This window comes from Lepisosteus platostomus, chromosome 7 (assembly GCF_059453375.1).
Source record: "Lepisosteus platostomus isolate fLepPlt1 chromosome 7, fLepPlt1.hap1, whole genome shotgun sequence".
Classification (NCBI taxonomy): domain Eukaryota; kingdom Metazoa; phylum Chordata; class Actinopteri; order Semionotiformes; family Lepisosteidae; genus Lepisosteus; species Lepisosteus platostomus.
Window position 1 is genome coordinate 804320 of NC_142617.1, and position 20346 is coordinate 824665.

General features: G+C 43.2%; 1 protein-coding gene and 1 long non-coding RNA gene across 3 annotated transcripts in view; one reads left to right on the top strand and one right to left on the bottom strand.

The window, feature by feature from the left end:
* The first annotated feature begins 850 nt into the window (after positions 1–850).
* The window catches only part of LOC148657726 (cell adhesion molecule DSCAM), a 165830-nt gene continuing 146334 nt past the window's right edge, over positions 851–20346 (top strand). Inside the window, exon 1 of one of the 2 annotated variants that reach the window (XM_088638376.1) lies at positions 851–1797. In XM_088638376.1, coding sequence (XP_088494502.1) covers positions 1755–1797 — 43 coding nt within the window. In that variant the 5' untranslated portion in view covers positions 851–1754. Of the gene's footprint in view, positions 1798–16078; positions 16586–20346 lie in introns of those variants that run through there. The other variant, XM_088638377.1, reaches the window with a different exon arrangement.
* On the bottom strand, positions 8625–15348 carry LOC148657727 (uncharacterized). Its single transcript, XR_015939972.1, has 3 exons — positions 15077–15348; positions 14487–14555; positions 8625–10194 (listed from the first exon to the last, which is right to left on the bottom strand). It is a non-coding gene; the product is annotated as an uncharacterized LOC148657727 (long non-coding RNA).

A 20346-nucleotide genomic window follows, 5' to 3' on the forward strand; every position in this document is an offset into this window, starting at 1 on the left:
AATAAAATGATTATTAATTATTTAGTTAAAATTATTGGCGATCGTTTAAGATCCATCTTGCACGTCGCCCGAAGGAGTTATTACACAGAAGAAAATACCTGGCTTCTATTTCTGCTGATGCAATTAAAAATTATCCACCCATCCAATTTTCAATCCCCGCCTCAGTGAGGATTCAGTTAAATTATTTTACCGATATTCTTTGGCAAAGGACAACGGCGCATTTAACAATTGTCATTTCGTTATGATGATTATTGTCTTAATTTTGATAATGCGGGGTTTCCAGTTTCCTATTGCGGTATTTTTTTTGCAATAGTTTCTGCCACAGTTGCAAATTGATTAATTGCCCAGGGTTGTGTGTTGTTTCGCTTCTCTTTCGGCGAAGGGTAGGAGCTACAGTATAATATCACAAACGAAATCCAGCCTGGGCTCGGCTGCAGGCGACGGTCCGACCCTCCTGCCTGCAGATCTGCCGTCAGTCTGTCCGGCACAAGGCGAAGAGCGGTGACGTGTTTATCCCGAACGTCTCACCGTGAGACGTGGGGAGTGCGGGGCTCTCATTACTCAAGGTCACTGGATAGTCGAGGAGCAAAGCTCAATAAATCACAAACACGATGACTGGATATGAACATGTAAAACAATAAAATTTACCGAAATCGTTTTTTTTTTCCCGTAAGTAGAAAACCCGGTAAATTAAAACAAAGAGTCATAAAAAAAAACCACACTGGTCGTGCTGCGTGTCACATCCTAATCGGTCGTAACAGGACACCTGCGAGTCAAGAAATGCAGCGAGTGGATGCAGTGGTGCAGATGCAATTGATTGAATTTTTTTAAAGCGATTTGATGCGCCCTTTCGGCGTGAGTGTGCGTGAGCGGGTGTCGAGCGGGAGACAGCTGCAGCTTTAAGGCGCGGGAAGCGCCGAGTCCGCAGCAGTGCGCAGGAGAGGGCCACTCCGAGCCGCTCACAGGCAGAGAGGGTTAGCGCAGGGATCAATGTGATTAAAGCACCAGTGGGAAGATGTGTTTGCTCGCTGCCTGCTGGAAGGAGAGAGGCGGTGAAGAGGGTCTGAGTTTGGAGTCTCATAATTATTACCGCTTCAGATCAACTGGGCTGGGCTGTTTCGGCTGCTGAATTCACCTCGTTTTATGAGTTACAGCCATCGTCTCTTCTCTTTCACTGATGAATTACTTCTTGCGCATTTTTTCCTGAAAGTATATATAAATATTTTTGCTTTATGATTTTCTTAATTTGCTTTTTCTTTTTATTTATTTTCGTGTGTGTGTGTGGAGACTGCCACCACCTGTGCGTGTTCCTCCTGGACCGGGAACTTCCTCTTTTTAAACCTTCTTTCTGACTCAGCACCACACCTGGGCTTTCGATTCTAGCAAGAGCAAGAAAGCTCTCCCCACCACTTCTCCACACACACACCCTCCTCCGCCCCGGCAGACAATCTCCCAAGCATCTCTCTCTGAAACGCACAGGCAGGGCTGAGGAGCACGGGGCAGCGACATCAAGCGCGGCGCGGAGTTGGATCACAGCTCTATCGAAGACAATCAGAGACGCGCAGAGAGAGAGAGCGAGAGAGGAGGGGCCGCAGCGCGAACGAGCGCCGCCAGTGCGAAGCCGGACTGATTTCCTCTAGCTTGAAGCTCCGTCACCTTGCAACTGACAAACTGAAGGGAAATAACAATATTCAGGGGAAAGTGTGCAGAGTGAGAAGAACCAAGCGTAGTGGCGGGATTGAAAGGAGCAGGGCATGTGGATATTGGCTATTATTATTTTCCAGAGCATCTTGAATGGTGAGTTATGACATTTATTTCTGGCGAAGTTCAATTACTTTTTCCAAAAAAAAAAAAGAAAGCAAGAAATGAAAATGAATTACCCTGAGTGTTTCGCACTCTTCAAGGGGGACAGGTGCAGTAGAGGTGTGCCTCGGAAATGATAACGTTTTGGTGGTTTACTGTTGCTGCCTTATTCCACAATAAGCGAGAGGAGCAGAGCGAGCGCGGAGGAACTGCACTGTTATCATTTAAACTGGCTTACCTCGTCACATCACTAGGCTTAACTGCAAATAACTGGAGCCACACTGAGCATTTAACACGTACGGTGGAAATCACCTTCAGTGTTCACATTATTGATAATGCGGGTTAATCAATTTATCGTGATGCACCCGAACAAACATCTTTTCGGTGTATTAGAGGTGTATATGTTAGTTCAGGTTATTTAAACAACACAGTCTCACGATCGGCGCTGGAATTGCGGTTGTTAGTTTCGAATTAGCAATATTCGTTATTACTTCAGCATTCTGAGCATACAGCCCTGGCTTCTATATGATGTCACGTTGTCGTAAGGACCTCCGAGTTGAGTGACGTCCTTCATTTACATGTAAATATGTTTTCTTGCACCCCCGGCCCTGACACTCCACCATAACAGTACCTTCACAAAGTTACCATTTCATTATTGCCTCAAAGATTAGTCTGAAGCATTTTCTTATTTTTTTTAAGTGTTAATATACGTTGACATTATTGGATCATCCTAATCCTTAAACACTGACAGTTTATGCAAGAGTTGTGCCCGTTTTACTGAACGTGTTTCTGGGCTGTAATGGTTGCCCTATAAAGCACATAACTAGATATTTTAGGCCTGAATTTCCTGCATAAATAAATAAAACAGAAAAGTAGCCTCTCCACCACATAGAGCAATAGTTCAAATTCAGAATCCTGGAGGCACAGAAGCACATTGGGCTTTTTTGAGATGAGAGGCCGGTGTGGGAGCTCATCAAGAGCAGCGAGCCTTTCCATCTGTCCGGCTGCAGCAAGACCAGGAGGAGAGCTGGAGCTCAGGGGCCATCAGGGGCCCCAGTCGGCCCCCAGGCCCTCGACACTCCTGCCCGGGGGGGCTCTGGGTATTTAAAGATGGAGAACTGACACAGGAGCGGGGAGAGAGGAGGGAGGGGGGCAGAGGGGCTGATCTCCGTGACAGACAGAGGCAGTCGAGGGCTTGCAAAGGACACAGAGGACGAGTAGATGAGGGACCTGCGGAGAGAGCCCAGCTCCGCCGGGAGCCGGGAGCCAGGGGCTGGGGGCTGGGGGCCGGGGCCGGGGCTGCAGGCAGGCACGGAGGAGGCGGCTGTGCTCTGCAGCTCCTGGAGGGACACTCATCATTCTACGTTAAGACAGGGAGGCTGGGGGGGCTGCACACGCCAAATTCTCCTTTATTCTGTCGACGTGAGGAGCTTTGTACCGAAACTCCATGCTGCCGTAAAAAATAACAAGGGGTTTGAGGGCTTGTTCAATGCACGGCGAATTTTCGGTTTAGCAAAGCCTCCACCTGAATTTCTCTTTGGCTGCTTTATGAAAGACGCAGGAGTCCTCTGCCTTGCTTGGGTGCCCAGGCACTGAAACATTAATCATCATCCCCACACGCTGGCCGTGCCTTAGACCTCAGCCCCTTTAAATGGGAATAGGGAAACATCTGCTTCGGAAACATTTACTGGCAGTGCGTTCTGATGTGCGTTTTAGTGTTTGACATAGTCATTACATCTGAATGATTCCACCTGAGTGCTTAACGTGATGTGTGCAGGATGTGTTCGGGAAAAATAAAAGAATAAATGAAGCTCAACGAAAAATAATTTTCTTATAGGGAGAGGCGACACGTTTTTGAGCGTTGATTTCAAACTAGCTTGTTTCCGTGGTAAATTTATTTGTTTTTCGAGGTGGACTGTGCGGCTGGAGTCAGCTTCAGCTTTCTCCCAGCCGGACGCCAGCCTCTTTCCTGAGCTGAAAGACTCGATTCCAGAAAATTCGTGCTTTTAGAATTGGGTTTAGCACATGCTCCTTGGAGCCGTCTCTATGGAAACCTCCATAATGAGTGTCAGAGCAGCGGGAGATTTGTGGAGTTAGGCCGCACTGTACACAGGTGACCCGGATGAGTTTTGTCAAGTTAGGCCACGCTCTATGCAGATGACCCGGAAGCATTAGAATGCATCTTCTTCCCATTCGATTCTTCAAAGATCAATTTCAGAGAAGGAGGGAAAGATATAACCGTAAAATGTCTTTGGCTACTTAAAATTCCCAGATTCGCAAATATTTTGGTTTTGGCTGCATAGGTATCTGTTATTTTCTTTTAAATAGCTTTTTTTTTTATCTGTGAGATTTCTTGCTCGGGTGTTGGTCTGTGCTAGATGGGATACCTTGTGGCACTTTAGTTGACACATTGATACTGTAAAAGAAAGTCAGGATTTCTTCTTCCTTCATGGAGCGCCCACCCCAAAGTGCACATTTCTGTCACCTTCCCATTGTGCCTTTGTGAACAATGTTTACATTATGGAGTTCAGATACGGAACTGACATGAGCATCAGCAAATATCTTTCACCAATGAATGCTGACATTCCATGTGTTTGCACTTCTTTCCTTATCCAGTAGTTTTATTGCTCCTGCAATGTTATATTAGTGATGATTTGCAAATGGCATCTCCATATTTGGTGATTCATAGTTGCTTTATGAGATTAACTTGACAACACAAATAAGGTTCAGTGCTACCCGCTGTGATGTTTGTTTAGTTTTTTTATTACCTGTATTATAGAACAATTGCCATATAATTAAACAGTAACTAACAGAAAGACGTTCCCCTTCTTAGAGTACAGGCTATTCAGAAGGTTATTTCGAAGTGGATATAGGTTTGTGACAGCATCTGCATCAGAGTTAACATTTCATGAGCTGAGTAAAATTAGTTTATTTTGTTTTATAGCACAAGGGTAAACATTATACCACCAATCCTCTATGTCTCAAAGACATGGTAATATTTTCAAATATTGTACTGCCAGAAAATTAAAGAATAATGTGTTTAACATAATTTCCAGCAGGTATACTAGATATTTATAGAGTTAGTTCTGTAGAAAATGTTTGGTTTTGATGCTTAATTGGTCAAAAGCTTTTGGTGTCCAGACCCCCATTTCTGGTAAGAGAATTAGGTGTTGCTACAGTATATTCATTTTTTTTCATTTCCTCTCTACCTTGACTGACTTATGTCTTTTTGTTCAAATGTTGTTGTGAGTTGTAATTTTAAAAAAATCTGCAAACTGGCACAGATGTGACTTATGTGGCACTTATATTTTAGAATGATTTAATTGCCTTCAATTAAAATCCAAACATAATTACAATAACAGATTTATCATCAGACAGACAGACTAGGAAATGGGATTGATGGGGTTTTTTTTGCTTGAAGGTGCCTGAGGGTGAATCTGATCGGAGCTCAATTGGACACTAATAAGTACTGCAAATATATAGCAATGTTACTTACAGTTCATTTAATATAGCACAGGAGAACAGTGCCCAGTAGATGGAGTTAAAATAAACAGGCAGATTTCCCTGTCTGAAGGTATTACAGCTTGCAAAAGGTCTCTGGCTGTGCTCATTTTTCTCCTCTTGATACTGGCTACAACGGCCATGGGCACACTTGGCTTGGTAATGTAGAACTGATAACAATGCACATTGCACAAAAAGACTGTACGAAATTTTACCCGTTGATTTCTGTGTCATCACAGGGTGACTCTTTGGAATCCTCCACATGTGCCTGTTAAAACGTGTACCTTAGTGTGCATCTGTCTCAGCGTAGAAAGAGAATCACTGCCAAGCAAAGATATTGCATCATTTCCGCATGTGGAAGGCAGAGAAAATGAGAAATAGGTAATGAATTTACCTTGGTGCAGTTTCATAAGGGAGTAGGTGATTAAAATTGATCTTGTTATGAAAGTGCAACCTTCGCTCTGAACGAGAAGACCCAGGGCCCCTGGCAGGAGAGGGGCATTGTCAGCGCCCCCTGGTGCTGAGGCAGGGCTGGTGCTGCTCGGGACCCATCTGCGCTTTGCGTGCACACGAACTCCCTCGACTTTCACTGGAGCTATTTATAGATTCTTCTCATTTAGGAGAGCGTGTGCTGGCTTGTCGTTACAAGCAGGGAAGCCCGACAGGACTTGAGGAGTGTGGGATAGCAGAATTCTCTTTTTCCCATCATGAACCAGAGCATTGGTGGTGCGGTCTTCTCCTGGTAGTGTCTGGGTCGCTGCGTACGGTCCAGTTTACTGTCTCCGACGCGCTTGACGGCTCTTTTTGGGTGTTAATGCTCGGAGATTTATTTATCTGAGGAAAATGCCCAGCTGGGCAAAACAGACATAAAATAATTAAGTAGGTCTTTCAAAGACAAAGTACAGTTTGTCAGGATGAAGTCAGGATAAACCGATTTCAGACCTCTCGCTTACAGTATATCATCCCTCCATGTAGAGGAATAATAATGTTACCAGAGTAAATACAGTATTGTTAATGAATTAGTATTATTATTAATATTATTATTATTATTATTATACATAACACAGCAGAGACTGATTTTTACTTTTTGATTTTTAGGTCGTTTAGAAACACTGAATTATTTATAAATTAAAAAGAGTCCTGTTTTTTTTATTAGAAGAATTTCATTGTCTTGAATAAATATGTTTTATTTTATGATAATGAATGTGTCCTAATTGCACAATGAAGAGAAAAGGAAAAACATTTTGAGGAAATCAATTATAATTGACTTTGCTCTACAGACCTCGGGGCAAAGATTTATTTAGTTATTTCTTAAGAGCACAGATTTATTTAAAAGCTATCCTCCGAGTGGAGAAAGGCAGAAACACTGTCAGATCTAAGCCCTGCTTGGTGGAACAGTATACAGTACACAGATTCCATTGCAGCAAATTTTTCTGAAGAAACAAGATTCCCAGGAATTGTTTATGTGTGTTGTGTGACCTAAAAATAGTTCATGCTATCTTTCACCAATTTGTCAATCGATATCAATTTTTGCATTCCACAATCAGATATAAATCTGTTGGGTTGTATTTTTGTTGCTTTCTCATTATGGTGCTAGCCAGTAAGGAAATCGCTCCGAAATCTGTCATGAAGATGTCTGCCATTTTCTCAGCGAAGGCCAGCAGCTTCGGCGATGTCTGCCTCTTGGCTGACATGTTCTGAGTAGTGTTGAGGCCCAGCAGAGCTGGAACAGGCCGAGTTCAGCCCTGTGAGCTGGAGAGGGGAGAGCAGGCTCCCAGGGACAGAAAAACCAGGAGCAGGAATGGAAGAAATTCTTCAATTGAAATTTATTACTGTTACAAAAATTAAAAAAGCACTCCTCAGTTCACTGGGGACAAACACATCATAGAGAAGGCATTTGTCATTAAACTCTGCACAAGAAAAATTACATTAACACATTTGCTTGAAATAGTTTTATATTAAATAAAAAATCAAACTATTGCTACTATGGCAATTATTATCAATTGTAAAAAAGAAAAATTGTTTTACATATACAGTATAATGTATAAATTGTAATAATAGTTTTAATTTTATTCTGCTTACTAAACTTTTGTTGCTATAAATATATTTAAATAGAGTACATTTGCTTTTTAATTATTATCACAAATCTTTATTGTTTTTCATTTTGAAATGCAATCAGATTTTGAATGTTGTGATTAAATACCTGAGAGAAAAATGTTTTAATATTTGTAATACAGAATTCTGTTGTGTTCTGTTATTCAGGATATATGATCCTGAATTAAAGAAAATTAAAAGCAAAAAATGTTACCTTTAATTTAAATACAATGTTTTGGTTTACTTAAAACGTAAAAACATTATATTTATTAATATTTATCATGTATATTTGATCACAATATTGGGGAATATTATTTCTTGTTTAACTAAATGTATTTAAAAATATATATTTTTTGACTGAAATAAAAAAAATGTAATATAACCAATGAAAAATATTGTAAGTGGCCTAGAAGCCATATTTCTCTATAAAGTTAATTAATACATTTAGTGGTATTTAGTTAAATAAATTTAATTATCTATTTTAAATGTTCTCAATCAGCAATACTGTATTTACTCTGGTACCATTAACTAAGGTTCTTTATTTATAGTAAATGCTCACATGCTTTCTCAGTTGAGTTTTAGCAGGAAGACTCAATCGCTATTATTGCGAGGGCTGCATGTTAATGTGTAATAATGGATAGCCTGATCATTCCTGTGTTCTGCTTGTATAATGAAGTTACCCTACAAAGATGTTAAGCAGCAGACTAATTAGCAGTTAAGCATGGAGGAGTGAGGTAAGTTTCGATGAATGTAAAATTTAATTACAATTTGGAATCTTCTGCCTGGTTTGGATTCTGCTGAATAAGGAATGTGTAATTGCATGGGCCATATGCTATTAGATTTTGCATTAAAGTGTTAACAGTATCATTTGACTGAAGCTAAAAAGAGCTTACTCAGATGAAGGTGTTTGACCAATTGCTAGAGTCCCCAGAGACAGGACGTAATTGGTGAAGACTTGTTATCCTGACATTCAGAAAAGGCCTTTTTGCAGAAATAAGTTGTTTTTTCATTAACAAGCTACAAACAAAACTGGAGAAATAATGTTTACATAGAATCAATGTTTCCAGTATGAAACTGTATTTACTGGAATATAATCAAATATATCCAATTTTGTTAACCAGGTTCCAGAGTATTGAATAACAATTATCATTAATACAAATTTACTAAATCTTATTAGTAACAATAAACAACAAACCTATTTACAAACAGATTCACAAACAAATGAATAAGGTTTAACTTAATATACTGAACTGATCTTTCATAAAAGTTTAGCAAAATGTACAGAATAAAATTATATGACTCTTATCACTTCTAAAAAATATATATTCACATTAGTTTTAAGGCAATATGCCTGAAGCATTCACTATTCCCCTTCATTTGTTGCTGGTTTTGCGCTCTTTGAATACTGTATGCAGCTGTAGTGTTTTTCTCTTGGCTAATAGACTGGAGATCTTAATCCAAAAAAAGAATGTTTAAACCTAAATATAATCACTGTTGATGTAAACACATAGAACGCTTTGACGAGATGCATTTGCATAAAACAACATCTGATAGCTGTAAAATGAAAATGGATTGGGATTAATGTTGCCTGAAATGAAAAAAAAAGATAGAAAGATGGAACTGGCCGAAATAAAAAGCAGACGTGTGACATTCCTAGCGCGGAGGCCTGGCGAGGGAGGTTCCTGCCCGCCGTGTCTGCCACCCGGACAGGGCCCTTGAGCGCACCAGTAATGCACGACATCTCATCAACCACTCCACTGGCGCTGGCTGCTCGCGATCCGGACTGTCCTGCCTGGGCTTCCTTGCAGCAGAGCTGTCTCTGGGATGCTGTTTTCCGTGAGCGGGGCGGGAGAGGTGGGAGAGGTGGAGCACGTGCCTCTTCTCCTGGGGGACCCCTGGGGGAGACTGCTGGATGGGCTTAGTGTCAGGCAGACCCAGAGCCTGCAGACTGGAGGAAATGTGTCAGTCGTGATAACAAACCGCACTGAAAGGGACCTTGCAGGGGGTTGAATGTATAGATAGCTTCAGCTCTGATGACTTGCCAGTTAAACCTCGCCTAGCTGAAGAGTTCCAGTGTTTTCTAGTCCTCTAAATTAAGGGTGACCATCGTCGTTTTCATGTCCCGTTTGCAACGGACCCACCTTTCACCTATTTCGAAATATAAACATCATAAATAATTGAGACTACAAGCAACAGCAGTCTTCACACCCCGACACCGCTACCTGTACGTGTGAAATCTTGAAAGCAAGTAGCTTCTTTAAATGACCATGTCTATAGGCTCCTCCATTCAACAGGAATGTTGCTAAAAGGAACAGAACTTCTGATCAGTTATTCTGGCCAGTCTTGTAGAACGCATTGCCGCAACTGAATGGCTCCTGTTCAGGCATTTTGTTGAGGTAAGCCTCAGTACGTGGGAGCAGGAAGGGTGCTCATGCAGAACGCCCAACCACACCACAGATCTGTGAGTTGTGCTTTCCTCTTGTCCAAACACGAGTCCAGCAATTCAGCACAAAGGCTGGAAGAACCTCAAGAACTGTAGTGGGTCCAGGAGGCCTTTACAGTCATGCCTGGTTTTTAGGAAAAAGTTTCAAGGTGTAACTCTTCAAGGACAGATTAACAAACTGAGCTGTCTTAGAATAAAGGATTTGGGTTTCCATTATAGTAAATCCCTGGCTTTTTAGTCTGCGTGAGGCAGGGAACAGCCTTAAGTGGTTCTGTGATGTCAGAAGAGCAGAGTCCCTTCACCCGGGCACCCATCTGGCTGCCCTTCCCGGTTACAGATGTCACGATGCATTCCTGTTCGACAAAACAGTCGCAAGGTAAAACAACAACTAAAAATATACAGTATGACTCTGCTTTCACCTCAAGCTCCTACAGGCCCATTTTAAACATTTTCTCTGGTCTGTTTATAGCAAAAACCTAGCAAAGCAGACAAAGAGAAGGGCATTAAAATGGCATCCTTTTCACTGGAAAAAAACACAGTAAAACTGCAGAACAGAATGCTTATTGTAAACTCCTCATCCCAGGAAGCAAACAGTATTTTGTAAGTAAGGTTGGAAAACTGTAGAAATTTGTGATGACATTAAACATGCATGTACTGTTATTATTGATTCTGTATCTTGCAGATAAGACCAATGCAACCAGTATTTTCTCTAAAGCAGAAAATGTAGCACTGGATGTTTTGCACAACATTTCTGATAGAGGTTAGCTGTACTCCAATGTCTTAATAGATAGCATAAATATACTGTTTAGCCACTGATTTTCAAGAGCTGTTTTACAAGTAAAGGTCTGTGTCTTCAGCGTGTCAGAGATGGAGGTGCAGCTAATTTCACACACAGGGAACATGGTCTCCTTTACAACATGGATGGGAGAGGTAGAAATGCAGTGATTGCGGAGCAGGACTTCTCCACCTGTGCTTGTGCAGGGCTAGAGTCTATTTCTGGAGTTCTGTCAATGTAGCTCTTCTCAGACTCACATACTGATTCATTTTGCTGTCAGTAAACTGTGTCACTTAATCAATGTGCAGAACAGAGCAGCACACTGCTGGACTGAACAACAAAAGCACGTATTAACTAAATGAATCGTCTGCTGCTGTGTGCATGTAGTACCAGCTGCAGATCACCCTGTCCTGCTGCATTTAATAGCACAAGCTGGGACCAATCTGTTTTTTTTTTTGGACACAGACATGCTCATTTTAACATGAGTCTATCTGTCTGTCTCTCTTCCAACATCTTTGTCTGTTTTACTGCGTGAGCCGGCCTTTATTTTAGCTGTGCATCTTTACCACTGCCTGTCTTCACAATTTATCTCTGCGTTTATCTATCGCTGTTTGCTCAATCTATCCACACACATATGTCTCTCTCTGTTGAATGCCTGAAAGCATAAAGAGGCCTTTATTCATTATGCAAATAAAAAAATGAAGGGGTTGAATAGCAGCACAAAGCCTGGATAGACAGAGTGACAGCACAATAAATGATCTGCACTTGGTTTGCTGTTAAAAGTTATTAAATGTGGTGCGGACGGTGGTTTAAGACCCCAGCAGTGGCCCTGTTTTGCAGTAGGTTGCTTGTGGGTCAGGGAGAGCAGGAGAGCACACAGGGGAGGCTCCAGGAGTTACCCTATTGGCACGGACTCCAGCGCTGGGCACCACTGGTGAGCTCCTTGCAAGTGTGCAGGGAGGACACAGACGGGTGTGGACTGGCATGCTCCAGCACCAGCAGTACAACTCCAGACTGCTACTGCCAGCTCTCCCTCTGGACATTAGGACAGGGTGATAGCAGGATGATTGTTGTATCATAGCAGTGCTGACACCTGAAACACACTCACAGCTAATCAAACATAAACGTGAACATGTACAGTTACATGTACTGTAAGTCATTATGTTAAGGAGCCATGGCAGTAGGTCAATGACAACAGGAAGTGCAACTTAAAACGTGCTTGTGTTACCTCATAAAACGTCCCAGTGCATCTCAAGCTGTAATGTTTCTTTCCCCCATCTAAAGGAGAATGCTTTTGTGCATATCTGTCCCCTGCCCCCATGTGGCTCTTGTCTTCTTGGGGTTGAAAGTGCTGGTTTATGACTCGGGGCTGGCCTAAGCTTGTCTTCGGTCTTCTGGCCCGGAAATGTGATATCATTTTGTAACATGTGACAAATTGCGCAATCACTGCATTCCTAAAAACACATACTGTACCGTAGTGTAGGAGTACATAATGTCATTTTTCAGAGGAGAGTGGCTGCCCTCATCTCCTTTAAGGACAGGTAGTGGTTGATTAAACCTGAAGGGGCTCCACAGCTGAAACATTGTGCTTTTACTATCACAGTGCAGAGTGGAATTAACTACATTTTGCTGTACAACTCTAATGCTGTCACAGTACAGTTCCCCCCCTCCCCTACCCAGACTTTTTCAGCACTCTTCATTCCTTTACAAAAAACAAGTGTGTTTTCCCTCCTGTTGGAGAAACCCAGGACATTCTTGTCCCATGTATAGCACCGACAGCAGGACAGGAGCAGCATGAGTCTCGTGGTGGTGTTGTGCTGCTCAAGCTGAGAGCAGATACTTCTGGGTCTAGTCTGGCCAGGTGATTGTTGTTTGTCCAGTCTCTCCTACTGCTGTTCTGCTGGTAAAAGACCATTCCAGTCCCACAGGACCGTATCTCCAGCACAAAACCCTGTTGTTCATCACCCCCGGTGGGGGGGAGACTGAGGAAGAGTGGGGTGGAGGTGTCACTACATTTTCAGATGTGCTCATTGAAGCACATTTTGGAAGGGGAGTGACAGAGTTGGATACCATGTTTTTGATCCAGCACGCAGGCATTTAGATGACTAAAAATGTTCATTTAACGATAATTTGTTTTTCCACTACATTTTGTAGGCGTATTTACACAGAATTACTAGAAACCTCAGATTAATATTTAAAGTCTGCAAGAGTTCCTCAGAATATGTAACTTTTTAATTCTTGTAAATGTCTCATTAAAGTGTTGGCTGCCTGAGGAGCATTATGTGTTGGTTTCCTTCTCTATCAGCCCTTCCCCTGAAGTGATTATGCTAATTGGTGTTTGATCAGATGATTAAATTATAATTCGATTAATCCTGAGCACTAAACGCTCTGAATACATTTGCGCCTGCCTGACTGGCTTGCGTCCCCTGTCACTGTGCTAGCACACATGAGAAGGGATGACCTGTAGTGAAAGAGAAACATTTTCCAACCAAGAAGAAAAGGTCTGCTGTTTGAAAATGTAAAGTGCGTGCCTTTGTGATGAATAAACAAGGCATTTTCTAGACGGGAACGATGAACAGGCTTTTGAAGCAAGCACAGCATAGCATAGATTTACACTCTAAATCGCACTGATTAAAGATTACTAATAAGATGAGAGGAGCCAGCTGCTGGGTTATTAATGCAGACAAACTGGAAAAGCTGTCCCTCTGAGGAATCGCTTCATCAGAAGTCAGCCGTTTATCATATTAATGCAAAGAGGTTCTGGGTACACTGTTTGGAATGAAATCTGAAGTTTTTTAAACATCTATCAGCACTTGATTTAATCAAGCCATGTGACCAGTTTCTCACATTAAAACGGTCCAAATTCTACCAAAAGATCATACCTATTATTGTTTCATTTAACATTGTTTTTAAGATGACATTTTTTCATAAATGGATCACCTTCTTTTAAAGCCTTCTGGTGACTGGTGAAAGAGGTGTTTAATTACTCAAATCTGTTAACAATCATTAATCAGAATATTTCCCCTTCGTATAAAGAAAAGGTTTACAACAATGCATTGATGAAATATTACTAGAACCTTTTTCACATGGGTAATTGTTAAAGTATACTCTCAATTCTTATTTCAAGGCATGGCTGACAGTCCATTTACTTTTCATGTCATGAATACTGTGCAGTTAGAAGATACTGTTTATACCCTTGTTAGTAATATAATATTACCTCCTAACCCCAAAATCAATTCAAGTCTAACTTTTAGCAGCAATCCAATCTCAGTCTCAGTGCTCCCAGTCGGCTTTTGTTTTCCTTAGATTTTTCCTCTAGGGTTTACCATACTTCTATTACATTAAATCATTGTTGCCTTTTGCAAAATATCATCTTCTAAATTTCCTCTTTATCACTGCTAAGAGTTCAGCGTATCTTTCTGACTGCCTGACTGGTGTCAGAAATTAGTCACACCTAAGCAAGCAGATTTTCAGTTTTTCTCCTTTGGATTTGATAACATGGAGAAACCACGTCCTGTAGTCTTTCAGGAGGTTCTGGCACTACTCAGTGGGGATTTTGGACAGTTCCTCCATGCAAAACCTCTCCTGCTCATTCAGATCTGCTTTCTGTATTCTATACCGCAAATGTCCTATTGAACTGAGGTCTGAGGACTGTAGTGAGCAATCAACACTGTTGATTTGATGTTCCCTTAAGCATTTTGCAGCAATTTTGCAGTAAAATGTGTGGCTACTTTTGACATTTTCAGAGGTGGACGGAAATCCAGTACTGATAGTCTGACGATTTTTTGAAGTTTTCATTTATTTCTGCAATAAAATACCACTCGCACACTTTTTTAGTTGCATTTTTTGCCAAATCTGCACGTACAGTACCTGCCCGTGCATGCTGGTCTCTGCACAGCATATAGGTGCTCATCTGCATCCCATCTTGCACTGGAAAACCTGAAGGAATAAAGGAATATTTAGATCCATGGCCACATGATTCCAATAACGGCTCCAGGGGCTTTAGCATGGGTTCAGATGCTTCTGCACACAGGACGTGAGGAAGGATCTTCAATGTCCATTTTTTGCTCCTGTGAGCTGTTAATATCAATGAGCACATTTTATTTTTAATTATGTTTCAATATGTTGTCAGATACAAAATAGTGTTCACCCTGGTTTCACAGCAGCATAGATTTCCACTCAGACCTGCCTGGTGATCTTGACATGTGAGACGTAGCGGTGTACCACTGTGCGTCTTTCAAGATGGAGAGTCTGGACCGCGGACTCCGCGCTCTCCGGCGGCTGCGGTGCTGTACTGAAAAGCTACCAGCGCGGCGGTCCGACCCTCCCCGCCTCCCTCTTTCCTTAACGCGCCCACCCCAGCAGGCCTGTCCGTCTGCACGCCAGCTTCACAGTTCAAGCCGGCCTTTGAGCGGAACTGTTTCGGCAGATCACTTAAAATTACAACGAGTACCACGTACCTGCGTGGGATTTACCTGACGAGGCTTGGGAATAATGAACAGTAGTTGCAGCACGTGTAGTATTCCTAGCAGCGAAAGGCCACACTTCGTTTTCACTAAATTGTTTGTGCTTTGTACAATCTATCGGTCTGTCGTGCGTGGGGATTTAAAGAGCAGAGTCCTTCATCACTGCTTACAGATATCGAAGACACTGGGCTGGAACCTACAGCTTCATTCTCACCCGCTGCTCTGGCGGCACTGAAGCTGTCCTGCAGTCTTTCATGTCCTGGGCGCTCAGCGGAATGTGTGTGCGGCCGCATTTGGCGATCGAACCCAGTCTGCTGGAAAGGCTTTGTAAAAGCCTTATTATTATTATTATTATTATTGTTGTTGTTGTTGTTGTTGTTGTTGTTATATCAACAAAAACAAAACAATAATAATAGCAAGCTCTGGTGTTTTTATTTTAATTTTCGTGCACGGCATAACTCTATAATCGTTTTTGTGTTTTTTTTTCTTTGAAATCGGAAAATTGATATCTTTGTTAATTAACGCGTTTTGTTTGGATTACTGAACATTTGGGAGATGGACGATAATATTTCATGAAAAAAAGTGTTATATTGAAATTCGGGGGTGACTGTGAGTCCCCGTCTAATTTACAAGGAGCCAAAGAGAAACTCGCTCCCTTTAGGGGATGCAGAGACTAGTCATACCGTATGCTATGAAGGTCACCAGCTAGACTGCTCTACGTTTGCTAATTAGCGTCGTACTATCCAGCCAGGTGCTTGCGCACAGGGTTGCGTTTGTACTTCTGCGGCAGGGGGCGCTCTGTCGAATCCGGAGGAGACCGTTCTGGTGCGCCGGGGAATTGTGCTTAACATTTCAGCGGGCTGCGTTCAGCTAAAGATGTCACAATCCACATGTAATTGATGAATTAAAAGCCGCACTCGCTCGATTCTTTTTCGCTGGCTTTAAACGGTGACGCGCAGATCCGCAGATGGCAGCAAGCCGCCTAGTGAAATACTTCACAATCACAGGTAGCTCTGTCACCAAGCTCGCCTGTCGTCTCCCGGCGTCACAGAGCATCTGCGCGCTCGCCCGCCGTTGCCAGAGAGAGGTGAACCCTTTCCTTCTGTCGAATCGCTGTATACTGTATATGTATGAAAGCCAATTGCGAGGCACCGATCCCGCAAGCCGGTACGCGGCGCGGCGGCAGCCCGGGCTGTAGCCGTGGGCAGGAGCGGGAGTGCCGGCTCGCACGGGTCGCAGCCCTCCGGAGGCGCTGCGCCGGGCGCGGCCTTAATTACCGCAGGTCCGAGACTGGTGCTGCCTGCGCTGCGCTCTGATCTGGGCAGCGGCGCATCTCCGCTGAGTGACAGGGGAGACGATGGGCCGTGGTCACCTGACAAGCCAAACACCCGTGCTCCACTCACACCCGTGATGTTAAAGAGACAGCTTTCCTCCTCTTTCTGCGTTTGACGCGTTGGTGTTTCTCTGCAGTTCCACACGATTATGCCGAACCAGCTTGCATGGGTAAATGCAGTGTGTAAAAAAAAAAAAGACCCGTCGTTCCCTTGCTATTATTTCAATGCGCACTCTGTTATTGCTGGAGTGGTCGGTCAGCATTGATCGCACATTTACTTAAATGAATCGCTTCAGTAGTTCTGAAAGCGCCCGTGTGATGGCTAGTTACTCGCTGCCAGTTGATCAGCGGTGTTTGATTGAGCGGTCCGTAATTTAGACTGAAGGAGAGCGAATAGTAAATGCCTTCTGTTTCGTTACAGTACAGTCCCAGGAGAAACTGGGCGTCTAGAGTGACTGCATATACATCATGGTGCATCATATTCATGTGTGCTAATAAATATAGTAACGTATGGTCTGTTTTCTTAAGGCCATAGCTGTTTGTGTCTGAGGCTAACAAGTAGATTCACGCCTGTAGTTTTCCGTTTTCGCCATATATAATGTACATATCTGTATTTCTCCCCTGATGCCCGAAAGCGCTGCAGCGCGTTTGTGCTCGAATCTGTGCAGGAGTGAAGCAGGAAGTGACGCGTCACACACCTGGGCTCCGTGTCGAAGCGTCATGATCTGCAGTGGGCGTGTGTCAGGGCACCGGGGAGCTTGTGGTGGATAACCGAGGATATCACCTGGCTGGAGCACATTACCTGCAGTGAGCTTGCTTGGACACACAAGCATACCTAATAAACCAGCCCTATTATTAAACCTTCTTTCTCTTTAAAGCTCTGGCTGTGTAAGAGCGTGCAACAGCTGGAGATCTTGACAGTGCAACAGGCCGTCTGTTCCTCGGATGTGCTGGTCATGGTGAATGTCAGTGGAAGCGTTAAGAATGTACTGTAAGGTGAGAAACGACAGCCCATCTAGCCTGTTGGATAGTTAGGAGTTAATTGATCCAATTGATTGTTAATATCTGGATAGTATGCGATACTTAGTCACGGTACAGCAGTTTTACCGGATAGTACCCCTGTATTCCTATTGCAGGGTAACAGGCAATGACCTTTACAGTTCGCTTGGGGCTTGAGGACGGTCACAGGTCTGTTATATTTCTTCTTCTGGTTTCATGTTTTTCGATATTTGATTTTTCACTGGGCTGTGGAGTGTGGACATGGCAGTGTTTGGGTCATGAAACTAATAGTGAAGGTGACACGGGACGCTACAGAGCTGTTCCAGTGGCGCCTCGTGGAATCGGATTGATTCTGTGAAAGAAAAAGTAAAGTCCTGGGCAGAGCGCAAGACTCACCCCAGTTTCCATGGTGACGGGCAGACTAGAAAGCACATGACCTGCCCTGTATTGATCCCCGCTTATACCCCTGGGGGGACTGGAGAAACTGGGGTACAGTACCTCACTCAAGGTACTGGAGTGGTGTCTGCAGTGGGGATTCGAACCCACCATCCACCAGTCCAGCAACTCACCACCACACTGTGCGACGCCTGTTTGATCATGAAAGAATTATTATAGACGCAGTGAAACAAACCAACTGCTTTATCCCCGAGACACATCTCTGATGAGCTGTAACATGTTGAGTGTATTTTGTCCTAAATCATATTAAATCCCTCCGTAAATCCAGACAGACATCAGGAGACAATTATTATCAAGTTCCATCCTAATTTATAAAATAAACATGTGCAATCTGTTGAATATACTGCGAAGCTGCCTCTTGCTGTATGAATTTAATAGAGTGCTGTTTTTTTTACCTCTAAGTCCTTTAATAATCACGGAGGGAATAAACTCAAGAAAAAAATGTTTCCCTGAGCTGATTGCTTGTCCTTTTTTATCAGAATTGTTTAAGCAATAGTGCATGTGTACCCAGTCTTCTGGCTCGGAGTCAGACTTGACGCAAATGTTTGCCTGCCCTGCGGTCAGTGAGGAGGGCTGTGTTTGGGTCAAGCAGGGGGAGTGACCTGCGTGAGCTGTGCCCTCTGCATGCTTGGTTTAGACGCGCCGCGTGATGCTGGCAGGGCTGCAGCGTGTGAGACCAGTCCCACGCTTCACCTGCACAGTGCAGCCCCCCTGCAGAACACATCTCGCCGCGGTCGTGTCTTTTTCCTTCAGCAGGTCTGGGTGCTCAGACCCAGTTCTGAAGCCTCCCGGAGCAGAAGGGAGGTTTCGGATTTCAGAGAGGGCTAGATATCGCACCATGGTGGGGCGGTTTTCTTCAGAACAAATGTGAAATTCCAGCGAGGCTCACGATCGCGGGCTCAGTGCTGTAGAGTTGTTTATCAGTCTTACATGGGAAGATGGGTTTGAAAAGGTAAACTGTACCGTACTACAATGTGTGCTCTCAGACACAAAACCTTTTCTGTAATATGGCATCATTCACCCATAATACACACGGGGTTTAATTTAGGATTATCTGAATGTAGTTTAAGTACCCTGGCTGCTTGTTTCATTGTGGCTGTGCCTGGTTTATTTTCAGCTGCCTTTCAGGGTGCTAGTGGATAAACGGAGGCCTCTATCGAAGTGTGCTGCTCGTTTTGCTTGAGGGGGGCAGGCATATTACTTTCTATTTGTAATTTGTTCATATCATTGTTTAACTTTGTAACCGTGCAACTGCTCAAATGAGGCCAGTGGGTCCTCTAACAAGATCAAAGCTGCTTACAGTGCAGGGTGTGGCCAGGTCATAAACCAGCCATATATGACCAGGACTTCTGTGCGGGCCAGAAGCATTTCTAGGTCGTACAACAAACTGTGTGGAAATTTTTAACATCTTCATCAGCTGTAGAGAATGTAGAAAAGTGCGCTAACAAGCTCCTGTGTCTTCACAGGTTCGTGCTAGAGGGGCGTTCTAGTTTTTACCACAGTGTTCCCCCCTCATGGGCACTCACACAGGGCACGGGCATGGGCACGGCAGTCTCCTGTCAGGGAGGAGGTGACTGTGAGGCCTGGGGAAGCACAGGGCATTCGAGGCAGCTGGAATTGACAACTAGATGCTCACAAGTGGAGGATAAAGCAGTGACACAAAAACTGTGCCATCCATTACGTCCTGCTGATAAGGACAGCTTTAAAATCAAACAGTCTGCGGGCTTCCAGCTTTGCAGACAGAAAAAAAGCCTAATTAATTATAGATGCAATGAATACATTATTGAACAGTATCACTTATTTCTTCTTTATGGTTCAGCTCATGAAAAATTATGTCAATTAGAAATTTTCACTCAGGTCGTTGAGCAAATGGTAGCTTTGAAATGGGCCGTTTGGGCACAATGACCGTAGGCCTTTCTGGGTGGCTTCTGTTTGGAAGAGCTGCAAATCAGGGAGGAGGAGAGATTTAAATTGCTCTGCAGGTGCAAAACCAGGGTCCTCTAAAATAAACTCAAAGAAATGTACACGGTCAGGCCAAAAACCAACGTATGAAGAATTAATTCTGTGTGGACCAGCCCAGTTATCTGCTTAGTCCAGCCCCTCCCTCATCAATGGATGTAGCTGTTACGGCCAATTTCTCTAAGAAGGAATTTCTTTGTTTATAAAGGGTGCTATACAAAGCAGCCGATTATGCATAGTGTTCCTGCCGCTGAAGAACATAGAATAGTCTCTTGCAATTTTGCAAGAGTCATTCATTTACAAAACACATAATTGGGTTCTTGATAGATAACCTCTCTTTGTTTCTACAACAAATTAAATACCACCTCTATGAAAAAGGTGTGCTTTTAAAAATCATCTGTCTTCTTTCAAAAACTGCCTTCAAATCAACATCTAGCTTTGTAGCTCCGTGCATATAAATACTTTATCTTACAGAAGATGAGATTCTAAGCATGTAGGAAGATTTTTTTTTGTCCGA